This window comes from Populus euphratica, unplaced genomic scaffold (genome assembly GCF_000495115.2).
Source record: "Populus euphratica unplaced genomic scaffold, PopEup_1.0 scaffold35.1, whole genome shotgun sequence".
NCBI classification, from domain to species: domain Eukaryota; kingdom Viridiplantae; phylum Streptophyta; class Magnoliopsida; order Malpighiales; family Salicaceae; genus Populus; species Populus euphratica.
In genome coordinates this window covers 1,172,835-1,184,379 of record NW_011499860.1, presented here as the reverse complement: position 1 = coordinate 1,184,379, position 11,545 = coordinate 1,172,835, and the positions used below count along the sequence as shown (strand labels likewise).

The 11,545-nt window shown below is 34.8% G+C and overlaps 1 protein-coding gene across 10 annotated transcripts; it reads right to left on the bottom strand.

The window, feature by feature from the left end:
* Nucleotides 1-156: 156 nt before the first annotated feature.
* LOC105124525 (uncharacterized) lies at nt 157-10,364 on the bottom strand. 10 transcript variants are annotated; one of them, XR_842067.1, is made up of 3 exons: nt 9,956-10,272; nt 8,700-8,805; nt 157-489 (listed from the first exon to the last, which is right to left on the bottom strand). XR_842067.1 is itself a non-coding variant. In XM_011024570.1 (3 exons), the coding sequence occupies exons 1-3, from the start codon at nt 5,077-5,079 to the stop codon at nt 340-342; spliced, it is 411 nt and encodes a 136-aa protein (XP_011022872.1). In that variant the 5' UTR covers nt 5,080-5,085; the 3' UTR covers nt 157-339. The 10 variants fall into 10 exon arrangements, 1 of the variants encoding a protein (XP_011022872.1); XR_842068.1 differs by having other exon boundaries at nt 8,705-8,805; XM_011024570.1 differs by lacking the exons at nt 8,700-8,805; nt 9,956-10,272 and adding exons at nt 892-1,094; nt 5,022-5,085.
* Between the last annotated feature and the right edge of the window lie 1,181 nt (nt 10,365-11,545).

The window sequence follows — 11,545 nt, the reverse complement described above, 5'->3', positions numbered from 1 at the left end:
TATATATATATATATATATATATATATATATATAATATTTATATCGTTTAACATGATGTTATTGGGTCTGTGAGCATTTTATTATTCCATTAGTGAAGTGATGGACATGAAGAGGTTGAAAAATCTCTGCCGGATGCAGGAACAGAGAGAAGGAAAAACAGAGACAAAGGAATTCCTTTCACTGAAATATCGATCGAACAGACAGGCAAGCTCGCAAACAATAGCTTCAGATTAACTTTGATCCCTTAAAAAGAATGAAATCACACACAGCATGGAATAAGAATTACAAAACAATATTTTGATGGATAGTAGGCTCGCCAACAAGAGCTTTTTCAAACATCACTTTGGAGCTAGCAAATCTCGAAACCAATGCCTTGCTTTCTCTTGTTGAGAGCAGAGCATGATCTGAAGAGAAAAGACTATTTCCCTGGAGGAGCAAATTGTAGTAAACATTGTCATATGTGGTTGTTGAAGAGTCCATTGTAGCACCTGCATTTTCAAGAAAACTATTATATATCAACCTTTTTTTCTTGAAAAAATAAAGGTGACATGTGGGATTCAAATAAAAAAAAATAGCCCTAATTTTATTTCAATTTTTTTCAACAACATCTTTGAAACATAAAGACGAACAGGCCGTTGCTCGGCTACTGGAAAAGCTGTGGGCATGAAACAAGCCATAATTTCGAGCTCCCTGTTACATGATTTCATAGCATGGAGGCACAATATTGAGCTCCATCACATGGTTGCCTGGATGGTTAATTTATTAAACAATAAAGCCAGCGAGCCTGCATGCACCAATATAAAAATTCCAGACATCCATTTTTTGACCAGCAATGATCCCAAAAGATGCTTCGAAACATATCTTTGCAAATAGATGTTAATTGAACATACCATGCTGCCAAAGATACTCTGCTGCATTGCTCTTGCAGACAAGCTATTTGCTGGTCGGCATGTCCCTTCACAGTTTGGCTTACGTTGTTCCCTTGGTCCGTAGAAATTTTCAGGCCACCTCATAACACCACCATGCTCTCTAGTTAAAGGTCTATTGGGGTGATCAACTGATGCTAACGACGATGAACTTCTCCTCAAATCCTCTATTTTCACAAAATTAGATTTGTGATGTATTGCTTGGCAAGTGTGGGTTGCTAACATTCATGAGCATAAAACTACGAGGTATGGCTCATAAGACTAAGTAATTGCCTTATCTTTTTGCTCATGTTTTCTATTATCATGTGTTTCCCTCACTAAAAAAGATTATCACAATTATCTCACTATAAACAAAGAACAAACACAAATAAGTACATTGATAATACGAGAATAACTTTCAACATTTATTTATCTCATCAATAAAGGATTACACAATAAAAGTATGTGTAATATGCACAAAATTCACTTGCTCTACAGCTAAGACTTTACAGCCTATTTATAGACAGATATGTGAGTTGTAAGGCTCACCTATGATTCCTATTTTTTAGAACATAAATAGAGTACTTTCTCCCCCATGTTCTCTATGATCTTAGTGGTATATTTTCTAGCAAGTGATGGGGCGGTTACTCTCCCATGATCCCATGATCTCAACAGCTTGGAGACCACCCCAATTATGCTCCCACGTTCTGCCCCCATAATGTTGCCACTTCACCTATGTTCTGGCAGTCCTAATTGCTAGTTTCTGTTGTGTCAGTTGTTAACTTAGAAGGCCCATGATATATGTCCCTATGTTCATGCCAAGTCACAAGCTCAAAGACTCGTATAAACCATTGTACACTGTTTGCCAAATTCATCTCTACCTATGCAAGGCTGTCGCTGGCCATCGCTGTTGAATTCTAGACAGTGTGCTTTTATTGGCGCGTCCTTACACCTAGAGCCTTAACAAACCACCCCCACTAGAAGAGTTTGACATCCTCGTTGGAATAAACATGAGGTAGTCTTGCACTTGATCCTCAAATTGCTACAAATCTGTATCCTTCTCCCATGAAACCTCTTTATTTTTCTTCCATTTTACCAAAAATTTTGTTGGCTGATTCTTTTATGTTGGTCGAGTTGACGATGATCCATGATCTTGACGATACCATCGTCAAACTGTTTGTCAATAGTAGGAGGAGCTCGTTGTGACTTACTTCTTTTCGGATCCTTGTGGTTTTCATAAAAATGCCATAAGTAACTTACATGAAAAGTAGGATAAAGCTTTAGCTGGTTGGGCAGCTTCAATCTATAAGCGACAGACCCTGCCTTTTTGATGATCTTGAAAGGTCCATCGTACCTTGGCACCAATCTTTAGTGCTTTGTTTTCCCTATAATTTTCTTATAAATTTGCATAGTTAACTTGAGCAACACCTTGTTACCCACGCTGAATTCCAGCAATCTTCACTTTTGATTGGCATATTTGAGCATTCTTTTCCTTACCTTACGCAAGCTATCTTGAGTGTGTTCAAACAATTCCTGTTTCTCCATCGCAAACCTGTACGTCGCTGGACTCTTCCTACCCTATATTTGCACTACAATCTTGGTAGGAGTTTGGGGTTGTGCTCCCAAAACCATCTTAAATGGACTTACTTCTATTGTTGAGGATTATAGCAAAATTGCGCACTATCTAGCAACTCCAACTAGTTTCGCTACATCGTTGTCATGTAGTGTCTTAAATATTCCTCCAAGATAGCATTTATCATTTCTGTCTGTCCATAAGTTTGCAGATGATTGGCAATAAAAAAATTTAGCCTTGTTTCCATTATATTGAACAATGTTGTCCAGAATCTACCTGTGAATCACACATCGTGATCGCTTATTGATTAGTACTTAAAAATGCATTTTTATCATGATTTTATATCATCATTTTGCACTTGAAGTATCAATAACTCCTTAACTAAAGCATGTTTTATAATAATATATCTAATAATATAAGATACCTTTAATTTGTGGTAAATGTTCATTTTAAATGCAGGCTTATCACATAAATGAAAGGATTGATTGATGACTTTAAGAACTTAAATTGCAAGGGCAAAGAGATGACCAAAATTAAAAAAGAGATGTCGGTGCAATCCAAACCGGAACACTGTTCGGTAATTAGGTCATATTTAGAGCTATGAATTTCAGATCTAGGTCCATTTTATATGGATAGAAAGGTAAGACATAGTCCTACAACTTTCATATGGAGCTCAAGATCTAAAAAGGTCATTTTCAAGTCCAAATTGTAGCAACAACAGAGAAGCCCGAATTTGTCCTCCAGCCCGAGTACTATTCAGTATTTTGGCCATATCTGGAGTTCTAGAAGTCTAAATGAGCTGAATTTGTTACACAAGATAGCTGAGACAATTGCCTACAACTTTCATGTTTTTGAGTGGCTCCAATTTTGACGTTATCAATGACGTTTTGGGTAGACAAGAGAAGATAAGGATTGTCACCAAGTCAAGAGTTGACCACCCACTTATCAATTAGTCATCAAATCAATAGTTCCTAATTTTGGCCTATAAAAGGAGGCATTTGCCATGCATTTAGGCATCTTGGTGTTCAGATCAAGATCATGCTCTTCCTTTCTCTCTTTGTATTTTTTATGCTTTGTTTTCATTAATATTAAGTTTATGCCTTTCATTTCCTTTCCTTTACTTAGTTAACTTTTATGTTCTTATTTTGTTTATCTATTTTGCTTTCTTTCATTATGTCTAGCTAAGTTAGTTATGTCAAGGTGAAAAGGTTACACTAATGGTGTAAGAATAAATATAATGTAAACTTAATATGGACTTTAATGTTTGATACTAACATGTTTTATATTTGTTATCTTGTTCACTCTTTAATACTTTGCTTGTTAAATAACTAATCTTGATTTATATTGTATAACATTTGGTACAACAAATGCTTGGCACTTTCATAGTTCATACTGTATGGTATAACCGACACCTGAGCTATGAAAGGAACTTGATTTGTTGTTAACATAAGTTATAATCATGAATGCTTGACGAGATTTACAAGTATTAGCATTAATCGAATAAGATGACTAATGTAATCATATTAACAATCTATAATCTGATTGGAACCTCCTTTATATGTGGTTTCCAATTGAATAATAAGAGTTTATATTATACTTGTTTGACATACCATTAGTAGAATCTCTAACCTTGACATTTGTTATTATCATTATTTAATCATTACATTAATATTCCTTCTTAAAGTTCTCATCTTCTTCTCCTTCTTTTTCTTTATTATTATTATTATTACTACTACTACTACTACTATTATTATTAGTATTAGTATTATTATTATTGTTATTAGTATTATTATTATTATTATTGTTATTGTTATTATTGTTGTTTATAATTGTTGTTTATAATTTGTACAATTAACCTCCCTGTGGTTCGACCCCGGTCTTGCCGGGTTATTTATTACTTCGACACTCCTACACTTGGGAGAAGACATCAATCTTTTGGTCGTGTCACTTATAATGTCAAAATGTACATCAAAATACTTCACCACGTTACAATATAATAATTCAGAAGCCACTTCAGCTGTACACACCATCAGGGCAGCCACAAACACCGCATACTTGATGAATCCTTTTATGGCAACCATGATAATGTTTATGTCATCCACCTTCAGAAACCCAACTATGAAGTCCATTAAAACATACACCTAAGGCTTGTTTGGAATTGGCAGTGGCTGTAGCAAACTTGCCTCTCGCTACCGTAAAGTCTTGTCTTGTTAGCACATTAGACAAGTTCTGATGTAAATTTCTACGTTGTCCTCCATCTTTAGCTAATAATAAGTCTACGATAGAGAGCAACCATCCTTTTCCTACCTGGATGTCCAACCCACTGCAGACTTATTAAATATTTCTGCACCTCTCCTTTTAGTACGAAGATTCAACCCTGCTTTATATAGAGTTAGTATTGTTCCAACCAATACCTTTATATTATCCATTCTCGTACAAGCTTAACCATCTTCTTATACATTGTGTCTTCCCCAATAGCTTGACAAAGTCAACCTAATATGTTCGACTTTACTTGAACAATAGCAAGAATATTAATAATTACCTCGTGTCTGTTGAGTGCATCCGCAACTTGATTGTGGCTTCCTAGTTTGTGCTCCCATATGCAATCATTTTCGACCGAGAATTCCTGCCATCGAGCCTGTTGCTATGATACTTTCTTTTGTTTCCTGAAAAATATGTTAGTAATATTATTAGTCTTGATAATAAATTTCAGCCCTAACATATATACTCTCTATATGTCAAGGTAATGCATTACTATTGTCACCTTCTTCTCATATGTGGAGTAATTTTGTTCCGCGTCATTTAGCTTCTGACTCTTGAAAGCAATTAGATACCCCTCTTGTACAAGCACTCCACCAATGGCCCTATACAAAGCATCGGTATGCGCTTCAAATGGCTTCTTTAAATGACGCAGCCCCAAAACTAGAGCTGACACTACTGTTGTCTTTAGCTTCTGAAAAGCTTAATGGCAATCAAATGTTCATTCCCATCTCCGATTCTTCTTTAGAAGATTTGAGAAAAGAGTTGTCTTCTTGTATAGCCCTCAATGAATCGCTTGTAGTAGTTTGCAAACCCTAAAAATCATCTCAGTTCTGGGACTGATTTTGGTACTGACCATTTAATAATGGCTTGAATCTTTCATGGATCCATCTTCACCTATCCTTCTCCAATCAAATGGCCTAAGAACATAATTTTAGTCCTTGCAAACTCACACTTTTCTCTTTTCACAAACAATTCATATTCTCTTAATCTACTTAAGACTTTAGAAAAATGAGTTACATGATCTTTTATGCCTCAATTATAGATTACAATGGCATATAAGTAGACTACCATAAAATTATCTAAGAAATTATATAACATATCATTCATTAGATTGTAAAATGTTGCTGGAGCATTTGTTAGGCTGAATGACATAACTAAAAACTCGTATGAGCCATACCTCGTCACACAAGTAGTTTTATACTCGTCACTATCAGCAACCTATACTTACCAATGCCCCAATCACAAGTCCAATTTGTAAACATGGTTTAGGAATTAAAAAGTGAACAAAACCGAGAGGTTAAACCATGTAAACATCTTCGTGGAAGTAACCAGATAGAAAAGCATTTTGGATATCAATTTGTCTAAGATGCCAACCACAATATACAACTAATGATAGAGTTAATTTTATTGTTGTTGGTTTCACCACAAGATTGAACATCTCGTTAAAATCAACTTCTTCTTGTTGATGAAAACCTTTGGTTACAAGTCTTGCTTTAAATATTTCAATATCACCACCAGCTTTCCTTTTGATCCAATATACCCACTTACATCCAATTAGATTAGCACTAGTTGGTTTGGGAACTAAATTCCAAGTTCCATTTTGTTGTAATACATTAAACTCTTTATTCATAGCAGCTCTTCAATTTGGATTTTTAACAGCTTCTGTGTAGCAAGTTAATTCTCATTCTAGTGTTTAGAATGTGGCCAGAAAGGCTTTAGGAATGAGATATTTGACATGGGAATCAAATGGTAGTTTAGGCTTATGTATATTGTTTTGGTGGAGCAGATGGAGAAGGTAAAAGAGCTTGGGGTAGACTATCATCATTTTAAGGCTGAGTGATATCCACTACAGGAGAGCCCAAATCAATACAATGATCATGTGAAAGACTAGATGAGGAGACCATATTCAGATTGCTTGGTGTAATAGATGTTGAAGGGTCATTTGCAGAAAAAGAAGAACTAGCAGAAGATAAATTGAGATTGGATGGTAGAGAAATGGAATTAGTATTTGATGAAAGATTGATTTGTTTAGTTTTGGTATATGGGTAGAGATTTTCTTTAAAGACAACGCGACGGGACAAAAAAATTATTCATGTTGAGATATCTAGACATTCGTAACCTCGATGACCAATACTATACCTAATAAAAATGCAGTTTTTGGATAAAAAATCAAGCTTATGATGATCAAATGGATGTAAATAGATCCAACATGCATGAAAATCTTTTGGAAAGACACCGGTGTTACCCACCAACATGCATGAAAATATCTTTGATCCTGATAAGATAAATCAAAGCGATGATAGCATTTGTGAGCACTATGTCCTGGTTTAAGGCATACCTAACATATAACAGAGTTTGATTGGCTGGAATCATGAAAGTGAGAACATCCTCCACGTCCTCGACCACGATAGTTACCGCGATTACAATTGGAATATTAAAAGGCTTCGTGTTGGTGGGTGTGCTACTGGAGTTATGTGGTGACCAGATTGGCAGAAGCGGCAATTTGAAGAGGTTAATTATTATGATTGATCAGTGATTTACATATGAGAAGTAGAGTGTAAATTTCCTCCAAATTGACAAGATTGAGTCTTGAGGTAACTGTGGAGGCCAGGGAATCATACTCCTAACCAAGTCTTGCAAGAACATAAGTGATAATATAATCATTTGTGAGAGGTTGTTTAGCAAGGACAAGCTCGTTAGCCATTCTTTTGATAAAAAGGAAATATGCATTAGTTGTCAGCGCACCTTTTCTAACATTAGTTAATTGAGTTTGAATTTGGATCACTTTAGCACGAGTAACGGAGGAGAAGTCGCGCTTAAATGCAAGCCATACCTCATGAGAGGTGATGTAGGACAACGTGTAGGACATAACTTGAGTGAGTACATTTTCATCTTCTGTGAGGGAGGAGTTGATGGTGGCTAGGATTAAGGAATCCTGACGAAGCCATTAATGATATTAAGGATTTGGAAATTTTTGAAAGACACCGGTGTAGTTAGAGAAATCTATTTCTTTGGAATGGAGATTGTGCCATCAAGATAACTATAAAGGTTGTGACCTCTGACGTATAGTAAAGCTTAAGCTACAAATACAGGATAGCTGGAGGAGTGTACTTTAACATTTATAGTAAATGGAAGATTGGAGAAGGGTGGTATATTAGCAGGAGCAGTGGAGTTTAAGTAGGTTGAGCAGGCCATTTAGAATTTAAAAAAGAAAAGATGTTTGTCGTTTGTCATTTGTCTTTTTAAGGACTCTGATACCATGTAAGTAGAGATATAATTGTGAAGAAGAATGCTAAAATGCTGTAATGTTCTCTTGTATTACTATGTGTATGTGTATTTATAGAGAGTTTAAATAGAAAATAATACTAACTGCTATCCCACATATTTGCATGTATATCACACGAGTTTAAAATTCAACTTAAACAGATACAATCTTGTTGATTTCAAAACTTTGAATATTGGGTAGCTAGTTTGTTGCAGTATGGTCATTTGAGATACAATCTCGTTGCTTCTCTGTGACCTGTTGTTCTTCTACAGCTTAACACATCAACAACCAGTTTTCATGATGGTTAAGTAAGTTATGATTAACAGTTAACAATACAGGCAAGAGTGAGAAGGTGCATTTTATAACAGCCATGGAAAAACCATAAATGAAAACAGTAAAAGCACGTTATCGAATTAATCTCAAGAAGCCTTCTGAGAGGCAGAAAGGAATGAAATGCTACACAGATTTCCTGCACGTAATAAAAGCAAGTGCCGGTGAATGAACAAAATATTGTAGGTGGCTGGCAGGTGAAAAAATGTCAAGCATGAAAAAAGCATGTAAATGAAGGGAACAACAGAAATCTGAAAGAGGAAAATGCAACCAAGCAAAAAGACTGAAAGAGCATGAAAAGAAAGAACAAAGGTGTCCTTCAAAGGCATGGAATAGAGGCAACAAAAAAGAAGGCGGCAACACCTTACAACTAAAGCATAAAAGAAGCTCACGGCAATGTGAACCAAGCTGAACCAAGAGGAACGCCCAGCAGCTTGAAAGGTGTTCAAGCAAAGACAATCAGAGGGCCCTGTCAAACACATCGAACAAAGATGAATTCACATTCATAAGCGAAGGAAAAGAACTGAAATAGCTGCTGTTTATAAAGCAACAAAATAATTTCTCCACTTGCAGTCTAGATTAACATACACAACAGAATCGAGCTTAGCTGAGAGCCCCCCTGCCAAATGACACTGAGCCTCAAAGAATCAAAAGATTGGAAGAAAAGAGGAGCTCAGCAGCAACAAAAGGTTCCCAGCTAAGCTAAGCACCCAAAACAACATAAGCACCGCATAAACCAACACAAAACCCAACAAAAAAATCTGCACGGAGATTCCAAGCTCCACGCATACTGGTTCTACTCTGGATGGCTAAAGAAGCAACCCTCCTGGTATGCATGTTTGTAAGTGGTTATGATTACTTTTTAAATAATTTTTTATGTTAAAATATATAATAATAATATTTTTTATTTTTTCAAAATAATTTTTAAGATGAACACATAGAAAAAAGACATATTAATTTTTCAAAATAATTTTTAAGATGAACACATAAAAAAAAGACATATTAATTTATAAAAAAAAAAAAAAAATTTAAATTTTTTTAAAGATACTTTTGAAATGATGGCTAGCATATCGACACTCCCAGCCAAATTCACAATCCAGAAAATAAATCTGCAGGGAGATTTCAAGCTTCACACGCACAGGCCCTAATCTGGATGGCTAACAGAGGCCACTCTCCTAGCACACTAGACATTAAAATCACGGTTATCCATTGCTGGCAAACGTGTGGCCAGCATATTAACACTCCCAGCTAAATAAAAAATCTTAGCTAAAAAATGGCTCACATTGCCGAAGGCCACGAAACATGCTTGCATTCACACAGCCATAACCTAGAAGGGGGCTGTTACTGGGAAACGGATCAATTACATCAACTGTGGCAAAGCCACATACCATAAGGCAGGAGGAGAACCAGCCTTCGCAACAAAAGCACCAGCTAAAAAAGATGCCAAGCATCAAACATCTTAACAGACAACACACATCATGCTCAGCAAAACAGGAGGAAAAAACATGAAGATAAAAAACAACGGGTGCAACAGCATAGGAAAGAACAAGAAAAGTATAGCACAACATGAAAAGATGGCCAAATCAAATAAAATGAAGCAATAAGAAAGGAAAGAACACCAGGCAGAGCAGGTCATCCACGGTAGAATCAGTCGGGCGAAGAAAAACAAATGGAACCCTGCCAACCCAGACACAAATAGATGGAAAGCCAAGCCTGAAAAACCAGTAAGACAAAATGAAAAAGGACACAGCTAGCATAACGATAAAGAAAACGAAAGCTAGCATCAACTGAAACAACAGAGGAAGAGACGGCTGCAAAATCGAACCAGAAGGTGGAAAAATGTCCAAGGATCAGCAAACAAAAACAGAAAATGGAAAAGACAAAAAAAGAGAAGCTTTAGTCCATCAAAGAAAGTGAACGAAACCCAAGAATCCCAACTCACCCTGACCAAAAAGAGAAGTGGCAAAGCGTCGCAGACCAAATGACAAAAGGAGCGTGCTGCCCTCTTTAAAAGCTAATCAAACAGGGCTTAAGATGACAAAACACAAGGGAAAACAAATATAATAACTATGAGCTATAAAAATGAATTATACCATAAAATATATAGGTTTGACCTTCAAAAACAATGGTAAACCGCTAGACATCACCTTAAAGATACACCATCCATAGATTAGACAAAATAAATTGTTAGAAATAAAAAATAAAATTAATAATATTATTTATTTTAAGTAGGATATTTTAGAATAACAATATATTCTATTTAATATAATCATTCTCTCGTCATATATTTTTGAATCAAATAAATTTTTTATTAATCATAATATTTTTATTTTTATTTTTACTCTATTCTCAAGCAAGTTTTTATTTTATATGCTCACCATGTCCGGTGTGGTAATTATTATTGCAAATCTTCCACTATTTTTTAATTTATTATGATTATTTTGAGTGCTCATTAATTAGATAAAGAACATTGCATGTAAAGAATTATATTTTTTTTCGCATTAGATTCTCAGTTTATTTTAGTAATATGCATTAAGTTTTCCTCACACAAACTCAATTTTTATTTTTATTTTTGTAAACACTTACAGTGCCAGCACATTCTTTTTAATCACTGAAAAGACAAAATTGCTCTGTCCCACAGCTTAACTACCTAGTATGCCTCTAACTAAAATATGTTTTTTAACGAGAATAAGCCTGTTCTTCCTAAGTTCGTATTCTCCAAGCTTATGCATGGATACATTCTCTTCCCAGTCATTGAAAAATATAAAAAAACTAATATGCATGATAAATCTTCATTACTCAAGTGTTAAAACAATATATGAAAAATATCTTATTTTTATATATCACAAACAAATAGCCTGAATGCTTTGAAAAATAAAAATTATGTAATGTAAAAATATCAATTTATGACATGAAAATCTAATTGAAAATTTTTTATACGCTTAAAAAACTACAATAGAAAATCATCACCATTTCAACCAAGCGCACTACTTGTCAAGTGTCATTCCATCCATTAAGGGTGTGTTTGACACCGTGTTTTAAAAATATTTTAAAAAAAAATTGAATTTTTTTGCTTTGAGTTAATATATTTTTGATGTCTTTAAATTATTTTAATGTGTTAATTTTAAAAATAATTTTTATAAAATAAAAAACATTATTGGCATACTTTGTTTGAATGAAAAACACTTTAAAAAACAATTACAACCACA

Bases quoted from the DNA above. Each gene is read 5' to 3' on its own strand.
- LOC105124525 (XM_011024570.1), bottom strand. From the start codon at position 5,079: ATGGGAGCACAAACTAGGAAGCCACAATCAAGTTGCGGATGCACTCAA. The intron at 1,095-5,021 runs GTAATTATTAAT...TTGTGAAAATAG, and splicing joins ATGCACTCAACAGACACGAG to AGGATTTGAGGAGAAGTTCA. The intron at 490-891 runs GTATGTTCAATT...TTGAAAATGCAG, and splicing joins AGAGTATCTTTGGCAGCATG to GTGCTACAATGGACTCTTCA.